Here is a 20,426-nt window from a genome sequence, read left to right as displayed (position 1 = left end):
CCTGCCTCGACTCTCCTCCTGGGAAGGAAGGGTCAAAGCTGGCACTCAGACCAACAAGCCCTTTGGTAAACTCAAGGTGAGCCCAACGGGACAGACACCAAGGACCAAGTCCCAACCTGAGAGGTCCTCGCTAGTCTTCTAAGCCATTTTGTGGGACCTGAACGTGCTGCTGGCCAAGGCAAACATGAGAGAACAGGAAAGGAGCAGTTGACAAATAACTGAAACCTATAATCCTCTATAATGCAGCTAAGGGATGATCATCCCTGTTTAAAACATAGGAAAACAGAAGGCAGCAATTCCTTCAAGGCAGTGAACTTAAACGCCTTCCAGACACAACTAGGGCTTGCTATTGAAGTCACTGAAAAGTGAGACATCTAAGTGCCGAAAGTACCTTTGAACCTGGGATTAATTCAAGATGAGATCTGGTTCTCATTGCTCCACTCAACTCACTCCAGCTCCTTCAAACAGAAGAAGAAACATTTCCAGAGGGATTAAAAAGGCTTTGCCTATAATAAAATATTAACTGAGCCAGCCAAATTAGGCAAGTTAAACTTCAGATGTGAGGTGCCTTAAACCTGACTTAATGGTCAGTATCTTGAACAACCTAAAGAAACGAAAACTCAGATATAGATGAAAAAATGAATTCAACAGAATAGAAAAAAAGCTTGTGAACACATGTGCTTCAGAAATGCAAGGAAGGTACATGGGATGCAGAAAACACTGAATATTTTAGCAGCATTAGTTGTCTCTAAAAAGGAACCACTATTTTCTGGAGAGCAAGGCTAATGCTAATTCTGCTAATGACAGCAGAGCTTCAAGCCAAATTCCAGAAGGCAGCTACAACCAAACGATCTTCAGGCCAGACAGGTACAACAAACCTTGTTCAGGAACACGGCTCAGAGCTCCAGCTCCTGTCACAAGCAAATGTTTCAGTGACCAAGCTCCAGCTCCCAAACCCCCATAGCATGCATCTGGCTCCCCGCAGCTGCCCCGTCACTGGGATGGGCAAGAACCACGCCAGCACCAGAGTTTCCTTACTCAGGAGTTCTCGCTTGTATTACAATGCAGAGATGATTAAGCATCTGCTGGATGCTGCTAAGTCCAACGAAGGCTAATTACTTCAAACCGTGGCAAAAAGTACTGATTAGTAACAGAGCTCCTTCATAGCTAATTTGCTGCGAGCATAAGCTTCGCTAACATGCGTTCTGCTTCTTATTAAGGATGTACACTGGCTTTCCAAAACTGCTGTAGATACCACATGGTGCAAGTGGATTAGGAAAAGGATTTGGGGGGGGTTATGTTACTCACAGCACTGCCAAGATGAACCCGAGCTGCAGGTGCATGTGTAGCTTGGGGCTTTTTATGTCTTCGGAATAGCCTGCACAGGGCAGAAAGGAGTTTACAGGAGAAAATTCAGAGCTGCTTTCCAGTCACAAGTTTCACAAATCATTCAACAATGCCTTTCAACTTTCTTTTTTACTTTAAAGAGTGGTTTCTAAGGGTGGGGGCCTGTATCTTAGACAAGCAAGCTACAGCACTATTGTTTCAAGCCAAACGCTGAAAAATTAGTTCCACGTTTCAGAAGACGGCATGTGGGGAAGCAATGGGCTTCGTCTGTCCACCTCCCAACAAACTATCGTTAGGCTGGTAATTAGAGTACGCTAAAATAAGGAAAAAAGTGGACTCGGATGAGGAGCAGTTTTGCATTTAGCCCTAGAATATTCTCAGATGTGCAATTAGGAACCATCACACAGAAACCAAACACACCCAAGCAGCGCGGCGAGGGCTGCACTGAGAGGCGTTTCCTTCCATCTTAATCACAAGGCACCTGAAAGCAAAGCAGAAACTAGCAGCTTAAAACCATAAGTGTCTAATTTTAAATTTTACTCTGTATTTGGAGAGACAGAAATAGAACAGACCAATGCCTGGTACTAGGTGCTAATTCAATGGGTCTTCAGAAGTTTTATTTTAAAAAAAGCCGTCTGTACCATTTTGCAGAAAGACTCCCAGAAGGCTGAATCCCTGCCAAGCTAAGATTCGCCCTCTTCTGACTTGAGACTTATTCAAAGCTTTGTAATTACTCTTCCAGATCTAAATACACCTCCTCAGAATAAACCAATGCAACTCTGCGGCAGCTTTTGTGAAAAGCTAAGTTCCAGACAGAGCTTCTCGGGGTCTCGGAGCTGCTCACCTCCCTCCAGCCAGATGGGACCATTCACTGTGTCCCTCGCCACCATCCCACCCCTTGAATGAAGATTTAGCAGGAATAAAAGATCAGTTAGAAGAGGTTTCACCATAGCACAGTATGAATCCAACCAATGGGAACAACACACAGCAGTGACCCATGGGTTCATCTGCTTTTGCAGAAGTAGCCGTGTGCTCAGTGAAGCCACCGAGGCTCTTTGGGTTCAGGTCTCCCACGTAGCCTTACTGCAGCTCTGGAGATGGGCATGAGAGCACACTGAACAGGATTTTAGAGAAGAGACGCTTACCGGCTATGATTTTAGTGCCACGGACAGAGTAGCACCGTTACAGAAAGCCACAAAGCTCATGATGAATGCAGGTTAACTAAAGCAAACACTTCTAGAAAAAGGCCACATATCTAACCCATGCTATCTTGGGCCTGTGTCCCACATGGAAACCTAGCTAATGAAACACCAGGGCAGAGATTAAAACTTCTATTTACAGACGCAAAGCTGAGTTGCGCCCAACTGGGTATCATGCTTCAAACACGCAACCCGCTAAAACAGTTTTGCCTTGCTGAAACATTTAGAAAAGCAGATGTTTCACTCTTACTTTATGGCAGCAGTCATACATAAGACAGATAAAGTACGAAACATCCTAAAAAGGCCACAGGCTCCCTGGGAGGGCAATGGCGACAAAAAATAGCTTTCTAATACCAAACATTTCAGCAGAGCAGTGGGTCTCAGTCTGATGTTTCATGCACGGGAGCAGATGTGGGAAAACCTCAGGCTAAACGAGACAGTATATAGATAAGCGCACACAAAGAGCTGCTTATTCAGATTTCCTCCTCCTCATCTACACGAAGAGGGAGGACAAGCTTCCCTGCTCCCGATGCCCAACCCACAGGCTCACTTGTCCGTCCTCTTGGAGATGTGGATCTGTGTCAGACCCTTCGAGCAGAACTAATCCTGCGGTATCTGCATCCTCGCTGGCTCACCGCTGCACAACGGAGCGCAGCAGCACCCAAGCAGCATCTCGATCTGACAAGGCACAAGAAAGATAACACCATTTTAAACAGGCCAATGAGCCAAATCCCAGCTCAGATTCATTTAAGTGTGATGAATTGAAAGAAAGCCCTCAAAGGGGCCCAGACACACGGCAGCAGTGGGTCTTTTGGGGAATAAAGTGACACAACCTCAGCGATGCAGGTATTATACAATTCCCTCAGTGATAGACAGGGGTGAAGAAAGAAAAAAAAAATTCAAGTTATTTCAGCAGACTGCATCTGAAGGACAACATCGCGTATTTTCTACAGCATTTCTTTACATGGCTCTGACACTCCCGTAGCTCAGCAAAGCTGGGAACAATTCTGTGTTATGCTCTGGAGAAGATAGTTACTATTTTAACCAGGTTATCTAGTGCAAAGCTGAATGAGAGACCTTTGGTAAGGACAAGGAAAAGTCCCTGAAAAACCCGTTTCAAAACTGACTTCTTAAGATGCCCAGGTCAGTAACCAGCATCCACACCACTGCACTCGCAGCATGCCGAAATTTATACCGCCCTATGGACACAGCAGGTCCTGCTACAGAGGCTCTAATCACTGCCTACAAAGCACAGGAACTACAAAGGTGAATGAAAACATATGTAAGAGTAAGCAACCCTTCATTTAGCCAATAACTGGTTTAGATATATGATCCAGAATCTGTAGGTATCCCCAAATAATAGGGTTAGGACAGGGCACATCACAGCAGCACACGTTATTTCAGCTCTAGGGCTTTGCCATCCAGATGCCTGGCAATGAAAAGGAGAGAAATGGACAGCAAACAAGAAGCACCATCAGCGGACAGCATGCCGAACAGCAGGGAACGTGTCACATCAGTAAAAGCTCGGGGCTGCCATATTTTTCATTTTGTTGTGAAGCTCAAGCAGGAGAAACCCAGGGAAAGAGCAGAAGCAAACACGATGCAACAATCGGTGCTGGAAAGCTCAGGGGAAATGTATCCCAAGAATGTGAGGTGACACACCATGTTCATTGGGGAACACCATACAGGATCGAAAAAAAAGCCCAAAACCACCACAGCTGGATACACAATGCATGGAAATCCAAGACAGTTTAACCTGGAGGCATACGAGCGCTTTACAGCAAGGTATTTACATGGAGAGGCTTTGCCTTCCCCGAGCAGAAGAGCAGAGAGGGCTGCAAGTAGCTCCCAACAATAAAGTTACTCTGTTTTGAATGGGCTTACATCACGGACCAGAACAACTGCCAACCCAAAGAGCTGGACGTCTCCCCCACTGCAAACAACTCCATATTCTCCAGCTGACAAGTGCTGGTTGTTGTGTAGCAGACATTAGCAGTTATGATGGAAAAATGGCTCAGAGACAGATGATGCAGCCTGTGCCACTAAGAGAACCAAGCAAGCCTTTGTCATCCGAAACAAGACTTATTTGGATGTTTCACTGCAAGTGTTTCAGACAAGGGTTCAGCAGTAAGGTCATTGCATCCACCACCTACTTGCAAAATTAACTTTAAATTCCCAGCATAGCCATTCCAATGACCCGTGGTGGAGAAGGACACCTGCCCACATCTCCCTCTCGCCATCATCACACCCCTATTAATTTAGTTCTTCAGTTGCACCAGAGAGGAGATGCACTTGGGCTCTCTAAATGCCAACTTTGAAGACCGATGCTTTCAGACTGAAGTATTCACACCACCCGGCAGTTTTTGGGGGGAACAAGGCAAGCTCTGACACTTCTGGAGGGCTTCACCACGCTTGCTCAGTTCTGCCCCGCACCAGGAGATGGACACACGTCCATCGCCCCTGCTGTTCACTGGCACGTGGGGAGATGGGGGAACAGAAAACAGGGAAGGAGAAGTAGGGGAAAGTCACCTCAGGAAACCAGATTCCACTTACACAGTTAACAGCACAGCCTGTGTAATCCCTGTTTGAGTGAAGAAGAGACAAATACAGAAAAAAGGATTAACAGCAACTGTAGAGGAAAAGCTAATGGGGGACACTTCAGTAAGAAACAGTCAAGCCTGCTTAACTGGGGGACAATGAGGGAAGACGGTAACAGTACCAAGTATGTGAAAGACAGGTGAGGAGAGAACTGGAGCAAAACCAAGGTGAGTATGAAACATAAACCAGGATGATTTAGAAATCCTCCTTAAAAATAAACTGGTATCTAGCAGGCAAGTGGTTGACTTTATATGGCTTTAACATTTCCAGAAGCAGCCTATTTCCGCAGAAGCACAAGTTTTGAATTTCATGTTACAGTTCCCTCCAAGGCAGTGATCAATCTTGATAAAGGTGCACCAGTACAAGCCAGGGAGCAATAATACCTACTGCAGAATGGGGCTGGCAGTCAGTCACCAGTACAAAACCCTCCAGCATCAGCATTCTTCATTCTGTATTAACAGCTTCTTTGAAAGGCTTCTGTAATTTGGTTACATCTGGGCTCCAGTCATGTGCATCCAGACATGTGTCTTTTATAAGTGACAGACATGAAATCATGTACCTCATGCAGAACGTCCCATAGGCGAGAGCTTTCTAGTGCAGCCCATCTCACATACTCCAGATCGCTGCACTGGGTAGCCACACTCTCCAGTACATCCAGGGCTTCTAAAACCTACCATTGGGGGTTATTTTAGAAAATAATACTTCCAACCATTCCTTGTATCTAAATCTTAAAACCTTTAAGCTCCTCCTAACGTGAACCATGTTTAAAATACTATGAGAGTATTATAAAAGAAAAAAGTTATAAAAGAAATAGCATGCAGCTGGTGATTGAATGCTACAGCCAAAGTCGCATGATGAAATAAAAATTGCGCCAAATGGAGAAAGAAAGTCACAGAACAATGACCCTTTAAAACTTAAGCTATAGAACAAGTCAGATGAGCTTTGGAAGGGTAAGTAAGGGTGGAGCAGGGAGAAAGCAAGGGGAAATAATTCTAACAGACTCAGCTGCAGAGCAGCAAGGGACGTGTACATGGCACTTTACAGGCAGGACAAGCCCAGCAGAGCCAGCCTGCTTTGAGGTATTTATAATTTACATTCTGTCATCTTGAAGCAGAGAAGAAAAGCCAGACATCAGGAAAACAAGGACAAGAAGGGACAGTAAATGCTGTGCAATATACCCACTGTTACACACTGTGCTGAAGACAGGCCAGCCCGAAGCAGCACATACCCAAGGACTTCTTGCCACATCTACAGAGTGCAAGCTCTTTTTGGTCAGAGGCCAGGGACGTGTGCCAGGAGCAAAAACATCACAAGCAATGAAGAACCAAACTCTTAAGTGTAAAGAACGGAATAACTGGATAGATGACTCAGTTACTGAAACACAAGTCTGTAATAATGTGCGTATTGAACACTGAAAGACGCATTTGCTTTTTCTGAACTCTGATCATGCACTGAGTCACCACGCACAACTCCTACTTCTATTGTTCTGATAGACTCCATTGGAGCTGGATTAGCCAAGAACGAACCGCATGCCAGGCTGCCAAGCTCACCACCAGCGCTTTTCACAAGAATTCCAGTTACAGAAGAGACAACAACAGGTCTGCACTGCAGATTTCACTTGGGTCTGGCAGGTCAGCCACCAGCTACTGCACTCTGGTTGCTGCACGTCGGTGCCGCTTTCTCCAGCCGGTCTCCAATCCCCTTGCTCTGTGGTTGCTCTGTGCTGCCCCACAGTTCACCCCCAGCAGTCTAACTCTGGGCATAAACACCTTTCAGATCTGATTTTCCACAATTATGACCACTGAAAAATCAAATGTGGTCTATGTGTAAAACACGCATGGGAACAACTGAACTAAGAAGGGCTCCCGAATTCTTACCTGCACCTCCAGCCAAGTCAGCTGGAGTTATAGGGGATGACAAACATGAGCTGAGAGACCTCCATGTGACTGGGGTACGGCAGGCACAGAGGCAGGGGCTGTTGAGGATCATTACCAAGTGGATTACACAGTAAAAACCACAAAAGAGGAAAGAAAAAACATCCTGACTCTCCCAGGGCCCACTTGCCCTTTGGACAAATCACAATTCACATCTTCCGTGTGGTTCTAACAGACAGGGGAACTAAAGCTTCAGAAGGTCCCCAATGCTTCAGAAAAACTCTAAGGTTTGTTCTGTACAGGTGCTTACAAGATTAAGGTAGATTAACCCACCATATTTTAGAGTTCATACGTGTTTCTGTATCCTGCTGCAGCTTTTCACTTCTGGCGGACCGTAGATGTACAATGAAGATTCACTCATTATGCATTGCTGATATATTTATAAACTTTCTTTATCCCATAAGCGTTAGCTGTCATTCTGAGAGATTCCAGATTTGCATTTTGCTGACTCAATTTAAAACTCCTAGTAAAGAAAGACAGCAACATAAACTCCAGCAAGGAGAACTCTGATAATAGCCACACCACACAAGGTACAAGACATGGCTACAACTTCACAATGCAAGAAAGACGTGTTTGTAAACAAGACGCTCTTAAAGAAAACAGAAAGCTACTTTTCAAAACAAACAAACAAAAAATCGACACATGCCTCCCAAGATGAGAAAAATCAAGACATGGGTCAACTCAATACTCCAGGGCTTTGCTGGGATAGTAAACCGGGAAAACAAAAACCCTGAAGGGAACTGACAAAAGATTTGGAACAACATCCCTAACAGAAGGGATGTACACTGAGACAAATCCTTTTGCCTCTCAGGCAGGTTTATGGCACGTGAAGATGCGCTGATCTTGGAATAGTTAAATGACATTTTTTTGCCAATACCAACCGTGTTTCAACAAGGAGAGTTTGCCAATATAGCTGTACTGGAGAAGTCTTTATAGTGCAAATGAACCTGCACATAAGGCCAAGTTCAATTCTGGAATAATTTCATTAATAGTGTGTGATGTAACATAATGTGATTTGGCTCAAGTACGCTCAAGAGCCCTTCAGTAAATAAGCTGCCTGGAGTCAACACCGGTGCTAAAAGTAGGTTTACTTACCCAAGAGGTAACACCCAGCCGTGCCCAGACGTGTTCCCCCCTGAGTCACTCACATTTAGTCAAAACCAACACAATGGCCCAGGAGAAAGCCCTTTCTATGCTAACAGGACTGTTTTCATTCCACGATGAATACAGGTGTTTTATGATGGTTCCTTTCTAAAAGCACTGTTCAGCAGTACAAACCAGGCCACCAGTTTTAAGGACAAGGTACAAACACATTCTCTCAACCTCCACCAGTATCGATCGCTGGTTTATCAGCAAAAAGGCTCCTTGGCAAAAGAGGTTTGCAAATTAAAAAAGGCTGCTGGGTAAAGCCCCCCGACTCATCGCCACACTGGTGGTGACGGGCTGCAATTTCCAGTCCTGTCTCGACTTTTCCTTCCTTTTTTTTCCCCAAATCTGGAGCATGTCAGACCCAGTGTTAATGCTGCAGTGCCAGAGCCAGCAAGAGGAGGGGAGAGACAGAGGTTTGAGAGCAGTTAAAGCTGCTTTTGCTCCTCTGGAGTCACAGATCCAGACAAATGCAGTTCTCTAGAGAGACCAGTATCTCATTATGCAACTTGTCCTAATCAGAGAAAGCTAATTTCATAAGCTACATCTTGGTTAAAGGCAGAATATGGGAGAACTCTGCATTTTGCGACAGCAGTCGGTGCTAGTTAAGCCCCCGGGAGATGTTAACATGGGCTCCCCCAGCTCAGCAGCCAGGAGCAGGTTTCTGAGGATCAGAGAGTTTTTACCTCCATGGCTGTCACTACCAGCTGTATTCAGACAAATTCCCTTGGTTCTCCCCCACTGAGAGCAAATGACATTGGAAATGTGTACGCATCACTCCTGGAGGGGAGACAACACACGGATTTGTTTTGAAAGACCCGATGTACTCGCACAGAGAGCAGGAAAAGCCATTTCTATAAACCTACATCAGAAACGGACCTTAATGAGAACAGTGACCAAACTGAGTAGGATCAGCTACTCACAGCACAGCAAAAGAAGAGTATTCAACAAATCAGAAAGGCAGCAAATGTAAGAAACAGTTATAGGAGTTACACTCCCCCACAACACAGGATTCGCCCTGCGGCAAGGAGCACCGCAGGCTACCGAAGGCAGAAGATGAGCAGTGCAGTACTTGAAAGGAATTCAACATTCATGCAGATGCAATTGCTTGGTGTTACTGAAGTAGGAGATAAAACATCGCAGGCCGCTGACAGAAGCCAGAAAAAGAGCTTTCCTCCAGAGGGGTTACTGCATTATTAATCTGCAACAGAAGCGAGCAGACTAGCTCTTGAACAGCCTTGAGTGCTTAGTCTGGAAACAGGACTCTGCACTATCTGGGGCTGAGCCGGTGCAGCAAGTCTACATCAAAGTGCAAACACTAAAACTATTGCTCTGTTCCAGGGCAACGGAGCATTAAGAGATCTGGAAAGATTGCTGAATTATAAATATACTAGATTCCTCCCTCGTTTCTGTGACACGCAGGCACAGCCTTGGCGATGATGGGAAGAACAGGAACTAGCAAGTGAAACACAAAGAGCATGACGAAAACACTGCCAAGCTGTAACCCTCTCCCTACAGCCTATATACATGCAAACAAAAATCCACTGAAAACCGTGACACCACACCCAACCTCACCTTGGCTGTTTCAAGCGTGGATAAAACCTGAAAGAGTCCGATACAAAGCCGGGGAAACAAATAATTCCCTAAGCCTGAGTTTTTCCAGACAAGCCTTTCCTTTCCCCTCTCCTGGCCATTTGCATTTTTATTTTGATGAGCACTATTACTCCTTAAGGGCTGGAATCAAAAGTGCCTGGACGGAGAACAAGGCACTGGGAAACCTGTGGTGGGGTTAACTCTGGCCTCCCCGTTTTATACTCCTCACACTCACTGCTTGCATTTCAGGAGGAATGAAAACTGCGGGCATGTGCTGACCGGCCTTTCATGTGGCAGCTGCTCTGAGGGAGACTCTGTTGATCATTAACCCAATATCCATTAGTGAAACATTTTGCCACAGCCATTTCCTAAAGTTTTATTCTGGAAGCAAAAATGGAGGTATGTGACTACCCCAATGTGAAACCCTGAGGGTGCATCCCTTTCAAAGCGTTTCCTATTACAGGTGCCTTCATCTGCTTTTCCATTGGCAAAGCCAGACTAGAGCATAAAGCTTGGTAATTTCCGAAAGGCACCAAAGGAACTTAAATTTCATTTTCTACCTTTGGTACACTGAATGGCAAGAGAAGGAACCTGCAGCTCTAGAAAGCGGCAATCCCCAAACTAAGTTTTTTAGCTTCAGCTGTTTATTTTGGCAAACACATTTCAGGCTGGTTACCAACCACATGCAGGGGTGATGGTCTCTGTAGGTATCTAAAGCTGCATTGCTAATTAGAGCTGCAGCTTTCTAGCCCTCCCAGGACAGTAAATCCATATACTCTCTTCCTTCCTTCCCTGTAAGCACAGTCAACGCTTTCAGGCTGAACAGACAAGGTTCATTTCTTATTCAGAATACAGCAGACCGCCATAGAAGTATTTTTAGCTTCAGTCCCATCTCCTGCTATAACATGGGACCTCCGTCAAGGCCTCATCTCACCGATGAAGGATGATAAGTTCAGCCAAAGGAAAGGCAGAATCCTGCTCTCTTGCCAGCTCAGCTACTTTCTATCCGCAGGGAAAGCATCCGTCATACAGACTGTATATGCTATTGCTTATCTAGAACATCCTGTCTCTTCCACACTTGCCTCCTCCCAATCCTCTAGACTCCATGTGCTTCCTCTTCATTTTCTTCCTCATCCCCATAACTCCGGCCCGTTTCCTCGATCTTCCCCTCATCTCAGCCTTATCAATCGAGCCACATAGGAAACTCACGAGAAGCTCGTGAAAATGACCTCCGTGAAGATTAGCAATTTCGAGTCCTGCAGAACAATTCCCTTTCTTGCTCATCAGATTAAAAATACAGCGAACAAGAAGGCCGTTCATCCAGTGAACACAGGCACAACTGTTGGTGTAGTGGGAAGTGCCTTTCAAACCCAGGCGCTAAAATGAGATGCCGAGTCCCTCTATGTGGTACCAGAGATCATGATGCCAAGTGCAGAGTTACGACCGTGATGTGTGTCGTGTCTCCCAGCAAGGGCGCTTGGTATCATATGAATAAACTGCAAGGGAAAAAACAAACAAACAACAACAAAACCTCTCATCCTGCAGGGTAAGCACCTGGTACTGGGGTGGGGTAACACATCCAGCCACCTGAAATAACACCTGGAATAATCACCTTTACGGCACAGATTACTGATGTGAGCTCACAGGATATTACACAAGAAACAAGCAGATCCAACTGTTGGTCCAGGGCACTGCTAAAGGCTTCTGTTTTATTACACAAGCCACAGCTACAAAACAATTCCGGACCCGTTTCAGAGCAGACTGTAAGCCCAGCGCAGAGCCAGCAGCCCACGGAGGATGCTGAACGTATCCTGTTTGAAAAAGGGAGGCCACATCCAGAGCCACATCCGTCCGTCCTCGCGCGGATAAGACCTGACGGAGCCCAGCGCAGGTGGGTGCTGCAGAGCTCACTGTCCGCTCCACCAGGCTCGCCGCTGGTCTGAGGAGACACTGGGTTCTTTCCCGAAACACTACCAGATGGAACTTCCTGCAATAAAATGAGAAATCAATCTGTACCTACCTCATTTATATAGAAACTGGTACCAGAACAACTTGCCATTGGCAACTTCTGGCCTATTAAAATACCAACAACTGCGCAGGGAGACCACAGGCTCCTGAAGGCACGCACAAATTCCTCGGAAATGCAGCTACAAAGCTAGAGTCAACACTGACAGCAGCTCAAGAGCACAAAGAATAAACACACTGGAAGCCATTTAGGTTTTCCCCCATATTTCAGAAATAAATATGTGTCTTAGAGGGTGGGGGGGGGCACTTTCTCCTACCTCCCCTTGTTCTCAGCCAGAGATGACAGTATTGCCACCCTGTAAATCAAGACGGCTACATGGCTCCAGTCTCAAAGCAGAACATTAATTTCCAATGAGTAATTTTTTGAGCCAAAGGCCGCTCAAGTCACCCAGATAAGGCTGTTGCTAAGAGTCAGCTGTCAAAGCAACGCCAGCTCAGAATCAGTGACGAGGGAGAAGTTTGAAAGCTGGCTGTATCCGAACGTATTTGCTGATGCTGTACACACAGCGTATCGGTTACAGACCTCGAGATTACAGCTTCTGGTCAACAAAGCAGCCCCTGCCTGAGCAACGGCAGGCGGAACAGGAGCCAGAGCATGAACAGAGACTGTTCTTTACTCAACAGGATACAGCCCCCGTGGCAGGGAAGTTTTAATGTCATTCTGCTTGTCTTGTGACAGGCTCCGACACGGTGATCGGTGGCAGGAAGAGGCAAGTTTGGCACGAAGCAAATCAACCCAGCACGAAGCCTCTGCGGTCAGACCTGCAGGTGTAGCAGCCAGAGCCCAGAAAAGGTGCAAGAAATGCTCTGCAAATTCAAAGTGCAGCTTAAGATGGTTTGTGGCAGGGACCTTGTGGTACTGTATCACTTCTGCACTTTTTCCCAACACCCTCAACTTGCCAGAAGTTAAACCTCATCTACTGGTTCTGCTCTCACAACTTTCATCTACATTTAGTTACGCTAGTGGACTAAAACCCCTTTTATTCATCTTTGCCTCTAGTTTCTCTGTATTTGTTTCAGAATGCAAGTAGTGCAGGTACTATGCCTTATCTTGAACTAGCTTATATTTTGTGGCAAATCATTTCTAGAGGCTGCATTCAAATGCCTCCTCCACTAACACCCCCAGCCCCCTCCCACGTCTGCAGCCGGGAAAGAAGGACGTTTGCATGGGAAGCTGCTCTGGACCATTAAAATTCACTCTCTTGATTTGTGTATTAGGAATACATTTATACATAGGGAATGTCTACATCTTCAGACATGTTTGCAACAAAAGCACTTTTAAAATATGTTATCACACCACATGCTCTAGCAGAGGATAGAGCCAAGCGTACATAGTCCTAAAATATGGAACTGGGAAAACTGTTTAGAGCCATAACCAAGTTTGTTCCTCTATTACACCCTGGCAATCCTGCTCAAATCAAGAGGCAGAACTCAGCCAGCGAGCCTCTCCTTTCACTACGGCTCATTTTCTTACCCTCTTGGGGACGCTGACTTGAGAAGAAACTATTTAGTTACCTAACCTTTGTTTTAAGGCAGATGGTGGTGAAGATTTAGATCTCAACCGGGCTGAATCAGTCCTTAAGTCTCTGATTAACGAAGTAGTTAACCATTTTCCAGTATGGAAGAGCCAAACGTGGTGAACCTAGTTACCTGAAGGATCTTGTAACACCAGGCAAAGTGGCTACTCACATGACAACAGTGAATCAGTTGATTTCCAGCTATCACCACTGAGACACAGCTGCATTTCAGAGGTGGTACAACTTGCACCTCCCTTCACAAAGGTTTCTGTATCACCAGCCATGTGTTAGCAGGGTGACGCTTCTCGCCCTCGATGTCCTACAGAAATTAAAAAGACTTAACGATGCTTCGCATCCCACTAGCTAAGGACAGCAAGTAGCTTTAGGCTTGTACCTCCAAAAGGATGACAAAGCCGCACTAAACAAAAGCTGATCTCAGTCCACAATGAGGTGCCTCCCCAAATATCAGTATTTCCTTTGGCTTTCTGGATGCAGCTTTACACACGCACACAAATATGCAGCGCAGGAAGCGGCCTTTCACTCTTACTCAGTTAAAAACTGCAAGGCCAACAACATTGTCAGTTCAGGCTTACGGCACCAAAATACTCAGAGGCTGGACGACCCCACCAGGGTCAGCTCTTCCCAGGTCGAGCCTGCACACAAACAGCTGCTGGGCTGCACAACACCAACGATGGTCTTTGTTCAAACTTGCGCAGGAGCGCCAGGATCGGAAAACCAAGCTGAAATGCTGCATGTGCTTGGCAATGCGCAGTCCCAAAGGAAACACGGTCTGAGGTGCCTTCAGAAGACAATGAGGAAGGTGGGAAATGCCCTCGAAGTTGCTCATGCCAAACAGTCTTTCCTCCAAGTCAGCTGGGGGCTTTCAGAGGACAATCCCTCCCTTCATATCCAGAAATACCAGAGTGAAATTGCTGGCATGCTAACAGAACAACGTAGGATGAAGTGTCAGGAGTCTGGATAACACCTGGCTTTCCACTTCACATCACACACTGGTAACGCTCGCTGCCAGCATGCAGCCAGAAATCAATCAGCACTGAGGTAAAGAGCATCTGGCTGTCACTCAACATTAACTGACACTGTAAGCAGAGAAGGGGGGGGATTTAATCAAGTCTTCCTCTTCCATAATGCCCAAAGATGTACATGTATGAGCTACATCAGCCTGTAGCTTAAGGCACTCATTAGGACATCCAAGCTCTTGCCTGCACCGATCCCCAGATCCGAAACCTCCCGATGAGCTTATCGTGTCATCTCTCTAGGAACAAAGACACACACACCCCCAAAAAGCTTCGAACTGGTACAAAACACAGCAGCCCATCTGCTTCACAAAAAACGGTTGCCATGAATACATCCCTACTGCTCTGCGCGTGCTATTTTTAAAGATACTTGGGAGGCAACTGAATTCACTGGTGGTTGTGCTATTTAAGTATCTGGATTAATTCTATTCAAGGAATATACCGGTACTTCTCTGTGGGGAAATACAGCACCTGCCTGGCCTATACCTGTCTCAGACGTGTTTTCAGAAGAGCAACTTCTGTAATCCAAGGCAAGGTGATAAACCCACAGACGATAGATGCTTTTCATGCAGAGCACTGTAAACTGAAACAGGTGAGTCTTATCCTCAGAAGCCCTGCCAGAATGTAAGGAGACTTTACAAAGGGAGGGGAAAGACAAACGAAAGGAAATTTACAGCTGCAACTTTAGGCACTAAAACACCCAGGGTTTTATGCAAGGCCTGAGCACTGCAAGTGTAGAAAACAGGTATCTGCCTGCAAGAAAAAACAACAAACCAACCAAAACAATCAAACAAAACAAACAAAAACCCCCAAAAACCCAAGAGAGGCAGATCCCCAAAGCTGAATGTGCTGACAGGACCTGGACCTTTTCCAGAGCACCTTGAATTCCTAAGACCATTAAGTCTCGATGCATTTTAGACAGGTTCCCCCCTAGCCCAGGCAGAGGTGTGAGCGGTCCACAGCCCGGGAGGGGGGTCCCGGTCCGGGGTGAGCCCCACGGGACCCCCAGCACCAGGTGCCTCCAACCCAGGTGGACTTGGGACTGGGACGGGCTGACGGAGCTGGCAGCATAGCCTCCCGCTTCTGCTCCATTCACAGGTCAAATTAACCCGGTGCCACCCAGCAACTCATTGGATATATTTTATTATATCCCCACCTCCACGCTGCCAAGGAAGTCTACTGTAAATAACATGAAAAAAAATCTGTCTCTGGAGATTATCTTGTCAAGACACCACTCTTCTTTCCACATACACATTTCTCAATTCAGTGACCCACAGGTCACTTAATTGAGAGAAAGGAAAACTGATTTAGTGTGTAGCTACTTCTCCCTTCCTCTGTTTACAGACTCCGAAAAACATGGGACACTTTGTTCAGATCAGTCCTCTGAAAACTCACGGGCAGAAAGAGCTACAGGTCCGCTCGATCATAGCTGCACATCTCCTATTGCCACAGACCACAGATGCCCAAATCAATTGCAGAGCAAACACCAGACTTTTTTTTTTTTTTTTTTTTTAAACACAAGCAGCTCACATAAGGTGACCCGACAGACATCGCAACCTCAAACGCAATCGTTTTTTGGAAGTGGCTGATTTCAGAGAAACAATCACAGATCCTAAATAATGTCCAGACTTCCAACACAACATGGACACAGCATCTCCTTCCCTTTAATCTTGTTCTAGATCCAAATAGTATCAAAAAGGTCATGGCAATGACTGGAGGAGTGCAGCAGAGCCACACAGTAACTCTTCTCCTCACCGTTCCTGGAAATTCATCCCTCCTGAAGTTTCTCTAACTGCAATGGGGGAAAATATTTGGAAAAGGTCAAATGACTCAATACCACTGAGACCTGTAACTTTTCAAGCCGGAACAGGTTTCCATGTGCTTCCAGTTAGAGCACAGACAGGTTAGGGGAAAGGCGGCAAACCCAACAGCCGACTTCCCCTTGGCTCGTTTATGAGCAATCAAGCCGGCTGAGAGTAACTTATGTGTTTGGTTTAAATTACAGATGATTTCGCTGCTGGAACACATCTGCAACGCACCGCGCTGAGCGAACTGCTGAACCCCGGCCAGCTCGGAAAACAACCCAATGCAACCCGGGTGCTGGCGGCACCAAACGCCAGCGACAGCTCCTGGAAGCTGCTTTCAGGGTCGACAAGGAGAGGGAAATCGACATTTCTCAGCATAGGCTCTTCCTAAGACATTCTCCAGTTTAACTCATTAGGACTCTGGGAAGCAGAGGGGTTAATTTCTTTCCAAGTTCACATACTGTTTGAATTCCTCAGATAAGCTGCTTCCACCAAACCCAAGGATCTAGCCTCAGGGGAAAACACTGTAAGGAAAAGCTCTTTTGATAGATTTTCTTCAAAAGAGAAATTAATTCAAAGTCCATTTTTGGAGGTGTTCCACGCCCATGGCTTCTACAGACTTCAGATGAGGTTGCACAGTGCCTCTGGAAGAAAAACCAAGCTTTGAGTGCCCTGCCACTTCTATTTGCAAAACAGAAATGTTTTACACTTTTGCAATAAAAATCTTCTCTCCTGAAATGAGAAAGCTCAGTGTGCAGCACCACAGAGAGGAACACCAGACGAAACCTGGCTTTACCTCTGGCACAAAGCAGTTAACAGCTAGCACAAACTAATCCCGTACCTTTAACACTGAGCAGTCACTCAGGAAAGAAAAAAAACAAAACCAAACCAAACAAGTTTTGAAAGCCACTGAAGGCTCCCTTCACATCTTGAGGCAGAAAGCAAGCAAGTCTGGGCTGTTATGGAATTCACGTTCGCATACAGCTGGTGATAATCTATGTGCATATTTGGAAACAAAGCAAGTTTTTATTAGCAATTAGTAGCGGGAATGGGGACAGACCTGCCTGAGGGAGTCAGAGAAATGCCAATACACAATGGCAGAACAACCTCATAGGATGTGCAGCAGAACGATCCCAATATGACAGATCAGAATATACAGCAGCTACAAACTGGGAGACGCAATGGCATCAGTTCAAGGAGGTAAACTGCGTCTTTAACACCAACAACTTTGACTCCAGGCAGCAGTTTTCCCTTGCACAGCAATTTGCAATGCAAAGCAAGCTGCTTCCACTCTTACCAAGAACAGTAATTCCAAAGCAAAGGGAGAGCAAACTTGGGAAGGGTTGATTTGCTTAGATACAGTTTTCTACAGAGTTGAGTTTCAAGTCAGGCATGAAAGCAATACAGCACAGGGTCTGGAACGGCATGCGAGAACCTGGGCAAGGAGGGGAAAGAAAAAAAAAAAAAAGAGAGGATTTCATCCACAAACACCAGTCCCTTTCAGGGGAATGACCTCCCGCTCCCTCCCCACATCTCTGAAAAATTCAATCCAGCTCTGATCAGCCAACACCACCACGGTTCTGAGCTCTCCAGCTATGTCCTTCCTCCGCTCTGGAGAAGGATGTGGCATGTGGGGCCCTACAAAAGAACTATTAAAATCCCATCAAGGGGTAGGCGAGTGGTAGCCATATGCTAAACCGCTCAGCTGAAGAATAACCAGGGAAAGCAGCACAGCCAGGAAGCAAGTCTGAAAGCAGCTTCTTACCTGGTAGATAAGCTGGCAAAGTCTCCTCCATCCAGCAGCCTGATTTTGCAGAACAGAACCCCATTCACAAAGGGGACAGCAGTCAGCTCTTCTAGAGTGAAACTTGTCTGAAATTTGAATTTCTTTTTCTTCATCAGGAAAGCCATGGGCAAATTCAGCGTGGAAAGCCCAGGAATTCCAAACAAGATCAGGGAGGAGCGGCTCAAAACACACACAGACAAGTGGAGGAACAGCACTCGTTCCAGAAGCGCAAGCAAGGAGTAGATTCCAGTTCAGTTACAATGACGGCCCAGCTTCAAATGCACAATTCTCTTCTCTTTGGTGGTCGGATCTGGCTGCGGGATCATTGCCACGGCAGGCTTCAGGTGAGGAGGAAGAGGTCAGATTAAATCTCTGCAACATCTCCAAGGGAAAAGGGAGGGAGAGAAGTCGGTCTCAGCTCCAGACCAGCAGGAGCTGTCCCAGTTAGAGGTTGCAGTGCTCTGTCTTCAGCACAACCCCTCCAGAAAGCATCTCTTGTGGGAAGTGGTCCTGAGTCTCTGAAGAAGGCTTAAGTCTGCAGGCAGCACGTTCAGAGAGCTTCCAGTTTCTCTCCTCCTCTTGTGCAACTCCTTGATACAGGTCTTCGGGTCAGCCTTTGGGAGGGAAATGAGTAAATTAGTCCCAGCCGGTCTTGGGCCCCTCCTCCTCCTATAAAACCTGTTTGGATGGGTACTATTCAGTCCAGACTCATACCAGTCTTAGCCCCAATTAGCCTGGCCCCAACATCCTCTTTCTCCTTTTTGCCTACAGCAAGCTTCACTGGTGTCATCTCCTTCGTAATTTGTTTTGCAAAGCAGCTAATACAAATCTGCTCTATTCTCACACATCATCTTTAGAAGCAGTTTACAGAGCAGGACCAGTCTAACATGTAGTCTAACAAGAGTAAGCAAAGCTGCCTCAAGAAATGCAAAAATCTGTTTATTTTCTGATTTTCTGACCAGCGCAAAACGTTAGCACCTGTATCTTATAAACGGAGAAACCAGCACGGAGGAAAAAACCCAACAGTCTGCTCCAGATTACACAGTGTAACAACCGAATCAGGTCATCTGGCTTTCCAACAGCCAGGCCCACCGAGAACGCTGCCTTCCCCCAGCGCCAGCTCCACACCAAGCCGTGCGTTTTGGGGCTGGAGATGGCCATTTCATTGCACATGTATGCAACACCCTAAGCCAGGGAGGCAAGAGCTGATTAGCATCTAAAAGGGTCGAGGTTATGAACACGGGGCAGCAAACAAACCTCACCGATACTGAGAATTAATGACTGCAAACCAACGCAAAGCCGGTGCTGCCTGCGCGGGTGAAGCCCCTCTCCTATTTGGGAGGCAGCGGGGGGACCCAGCCGGCTCTGCCCGCGGCCGGGGCACCTCCGCAGCGGCAGAGGGGACAGACTGGTGCCTGTTCCCCACCACCAGCCCCCTCTGCCCCTGCACCGAGCTGCAGCCAGGTCTCAGCTGCCTTCCAGCCCCGGGATGCACATCGAAATGCGGGCAGGTCGCAGCTCTCCGGGCCCCCTGGACCACACACAGGTCCCCTGGCACACCTGGTCCGTGCACTGAGCTGCGCTCAGGTCTCAGCTCGCTGGCTGAGCCGCGCACCCAGCGCTGGCCGGGTCTCAGCCTGCCTCCCGGCCCTGCGAACCACACAGTGACCTGCAGCCAGGTCGCAGCCCCTCTCCCAGCCCCAGGGACCCAGCCCCGACCCGCCGCCCCGCTCCGGCCCCGTGAACGCTGCGCTGAGCGCCAGCCAGGTCTCAGCCCCCCTCCCAGCCCCAAAATAACGAGCCGACCTGCGGGAGGTCTCAGCCCGCTTCCCGGCCCCCCTCCACTGACCTGCGGCCCGGTCCCGGCCCGGTTCCTGCCCGGCCCGGCCCTGCTCGCACCTCCTGCCCGCTCCTCGCCCGGCCGCCACCGCCGCCGCTGCTCCCCGCCACAGCCACCTCTGTCCGCGCTACGCCAACTGCGGCCGCTACGCCAACGCCGCAGGCAGGCACAAGCCAGAGCAACGCAGCCGCCGCGCTTCGGGAATACCAAACCGACACTACGTAACGCTCCCCCGCCGCCCTCCTCCCTGGACGAGAGAGGCGAGAGCGGCGCCGCTCGATTGGGCAAGCAGCAAGGAGGCGGGCCGAGGACAGCAAGACTTTGATTGGTTGCTCCGGCGAGGGGCGGGGAGGCAAGCGCGAGGATTGGAGGTGGAGGCTGTCGGTTGGGGCGAGGCCCGCCCCCCTGGCTGAGGGGCTGAGGGGCTGAGGGGCTGAGGGGCTGAGGGGCTGAGGGGCTGAGGGGCTGAGGGGCTGGGCGGGATGCGGGGGGTCTCTGCGGTGGCACCGGGCTCGGCGAGCACGGTGGTGGGACTGCGGGCTCCCGGCCAGTCGTGTGGCCGCCGGGGAGGAGGGTTCCTCGGGCCGTCACGCTCCCCAGGA

General features: G+C 47.7%; 1 protein-coding gene across 6 annotated transcripts in view; it reads right to left on the bottom strand.

Annotated features, from left to right (window-relative positions):
* Nucleotides 1-20,017, bottom strand: part of EEIG1 (estrogen-induced osteoclastogenesis regulator 1) — a 37,705-nt gene extending 17,688 nt beyond the window's left edge. For 2 of the 6 annotated variants that reach the window (XM_065648674.1, XM_065648676.1), the window contains exons 1-2: nt 19,834-20,017; nt 17,964-18,598 (exon numbers count right to left, since the gene is read on the bottom strand). In XM_065648674.1, coding sequence (XP_065504746.1) covers nt 17,964-18,109 — 146 coding nt within the window. In that variant the 5' untranslated portion in view covers nt 18,110-18,598; nt 19,834-20,017. Of the gene's footprint in view, nt 1-391; nt 459-1,038; nt 1,129-1,308; nt 1,379-3,096; nt 3,225-17,963; nt 18,599-19,833 lie in introns of those variants that run through there. The other 4 variants (XM_065648679.1, XM_065648680.1, XM_065648675.1 and 1 more) reach the window with 4 other exon arrangements.
* Nucleotides 20,018-20,426: the final 409 nt, after the last annotated feature.

This window comes from Caloenas nicobarica, chromosome 19 (assembly GCF_036013445.1).
Source record: "Caloenas nicobarica isolate bCalNic1 chromosome 19, bCalNic1.hap1, whole genome shotgun sequence".
NCBI lineage: Eukaryota > Metazoa > Chordata > Aves > Columbiformes > Columbidae > Caloenas > Caloenas nicobarica.
The sequence above is the reverse complement of the archived record's forward strand: the minus strand, read 5'-3'. Positions and strand labels throughout refer to the sequence as shown.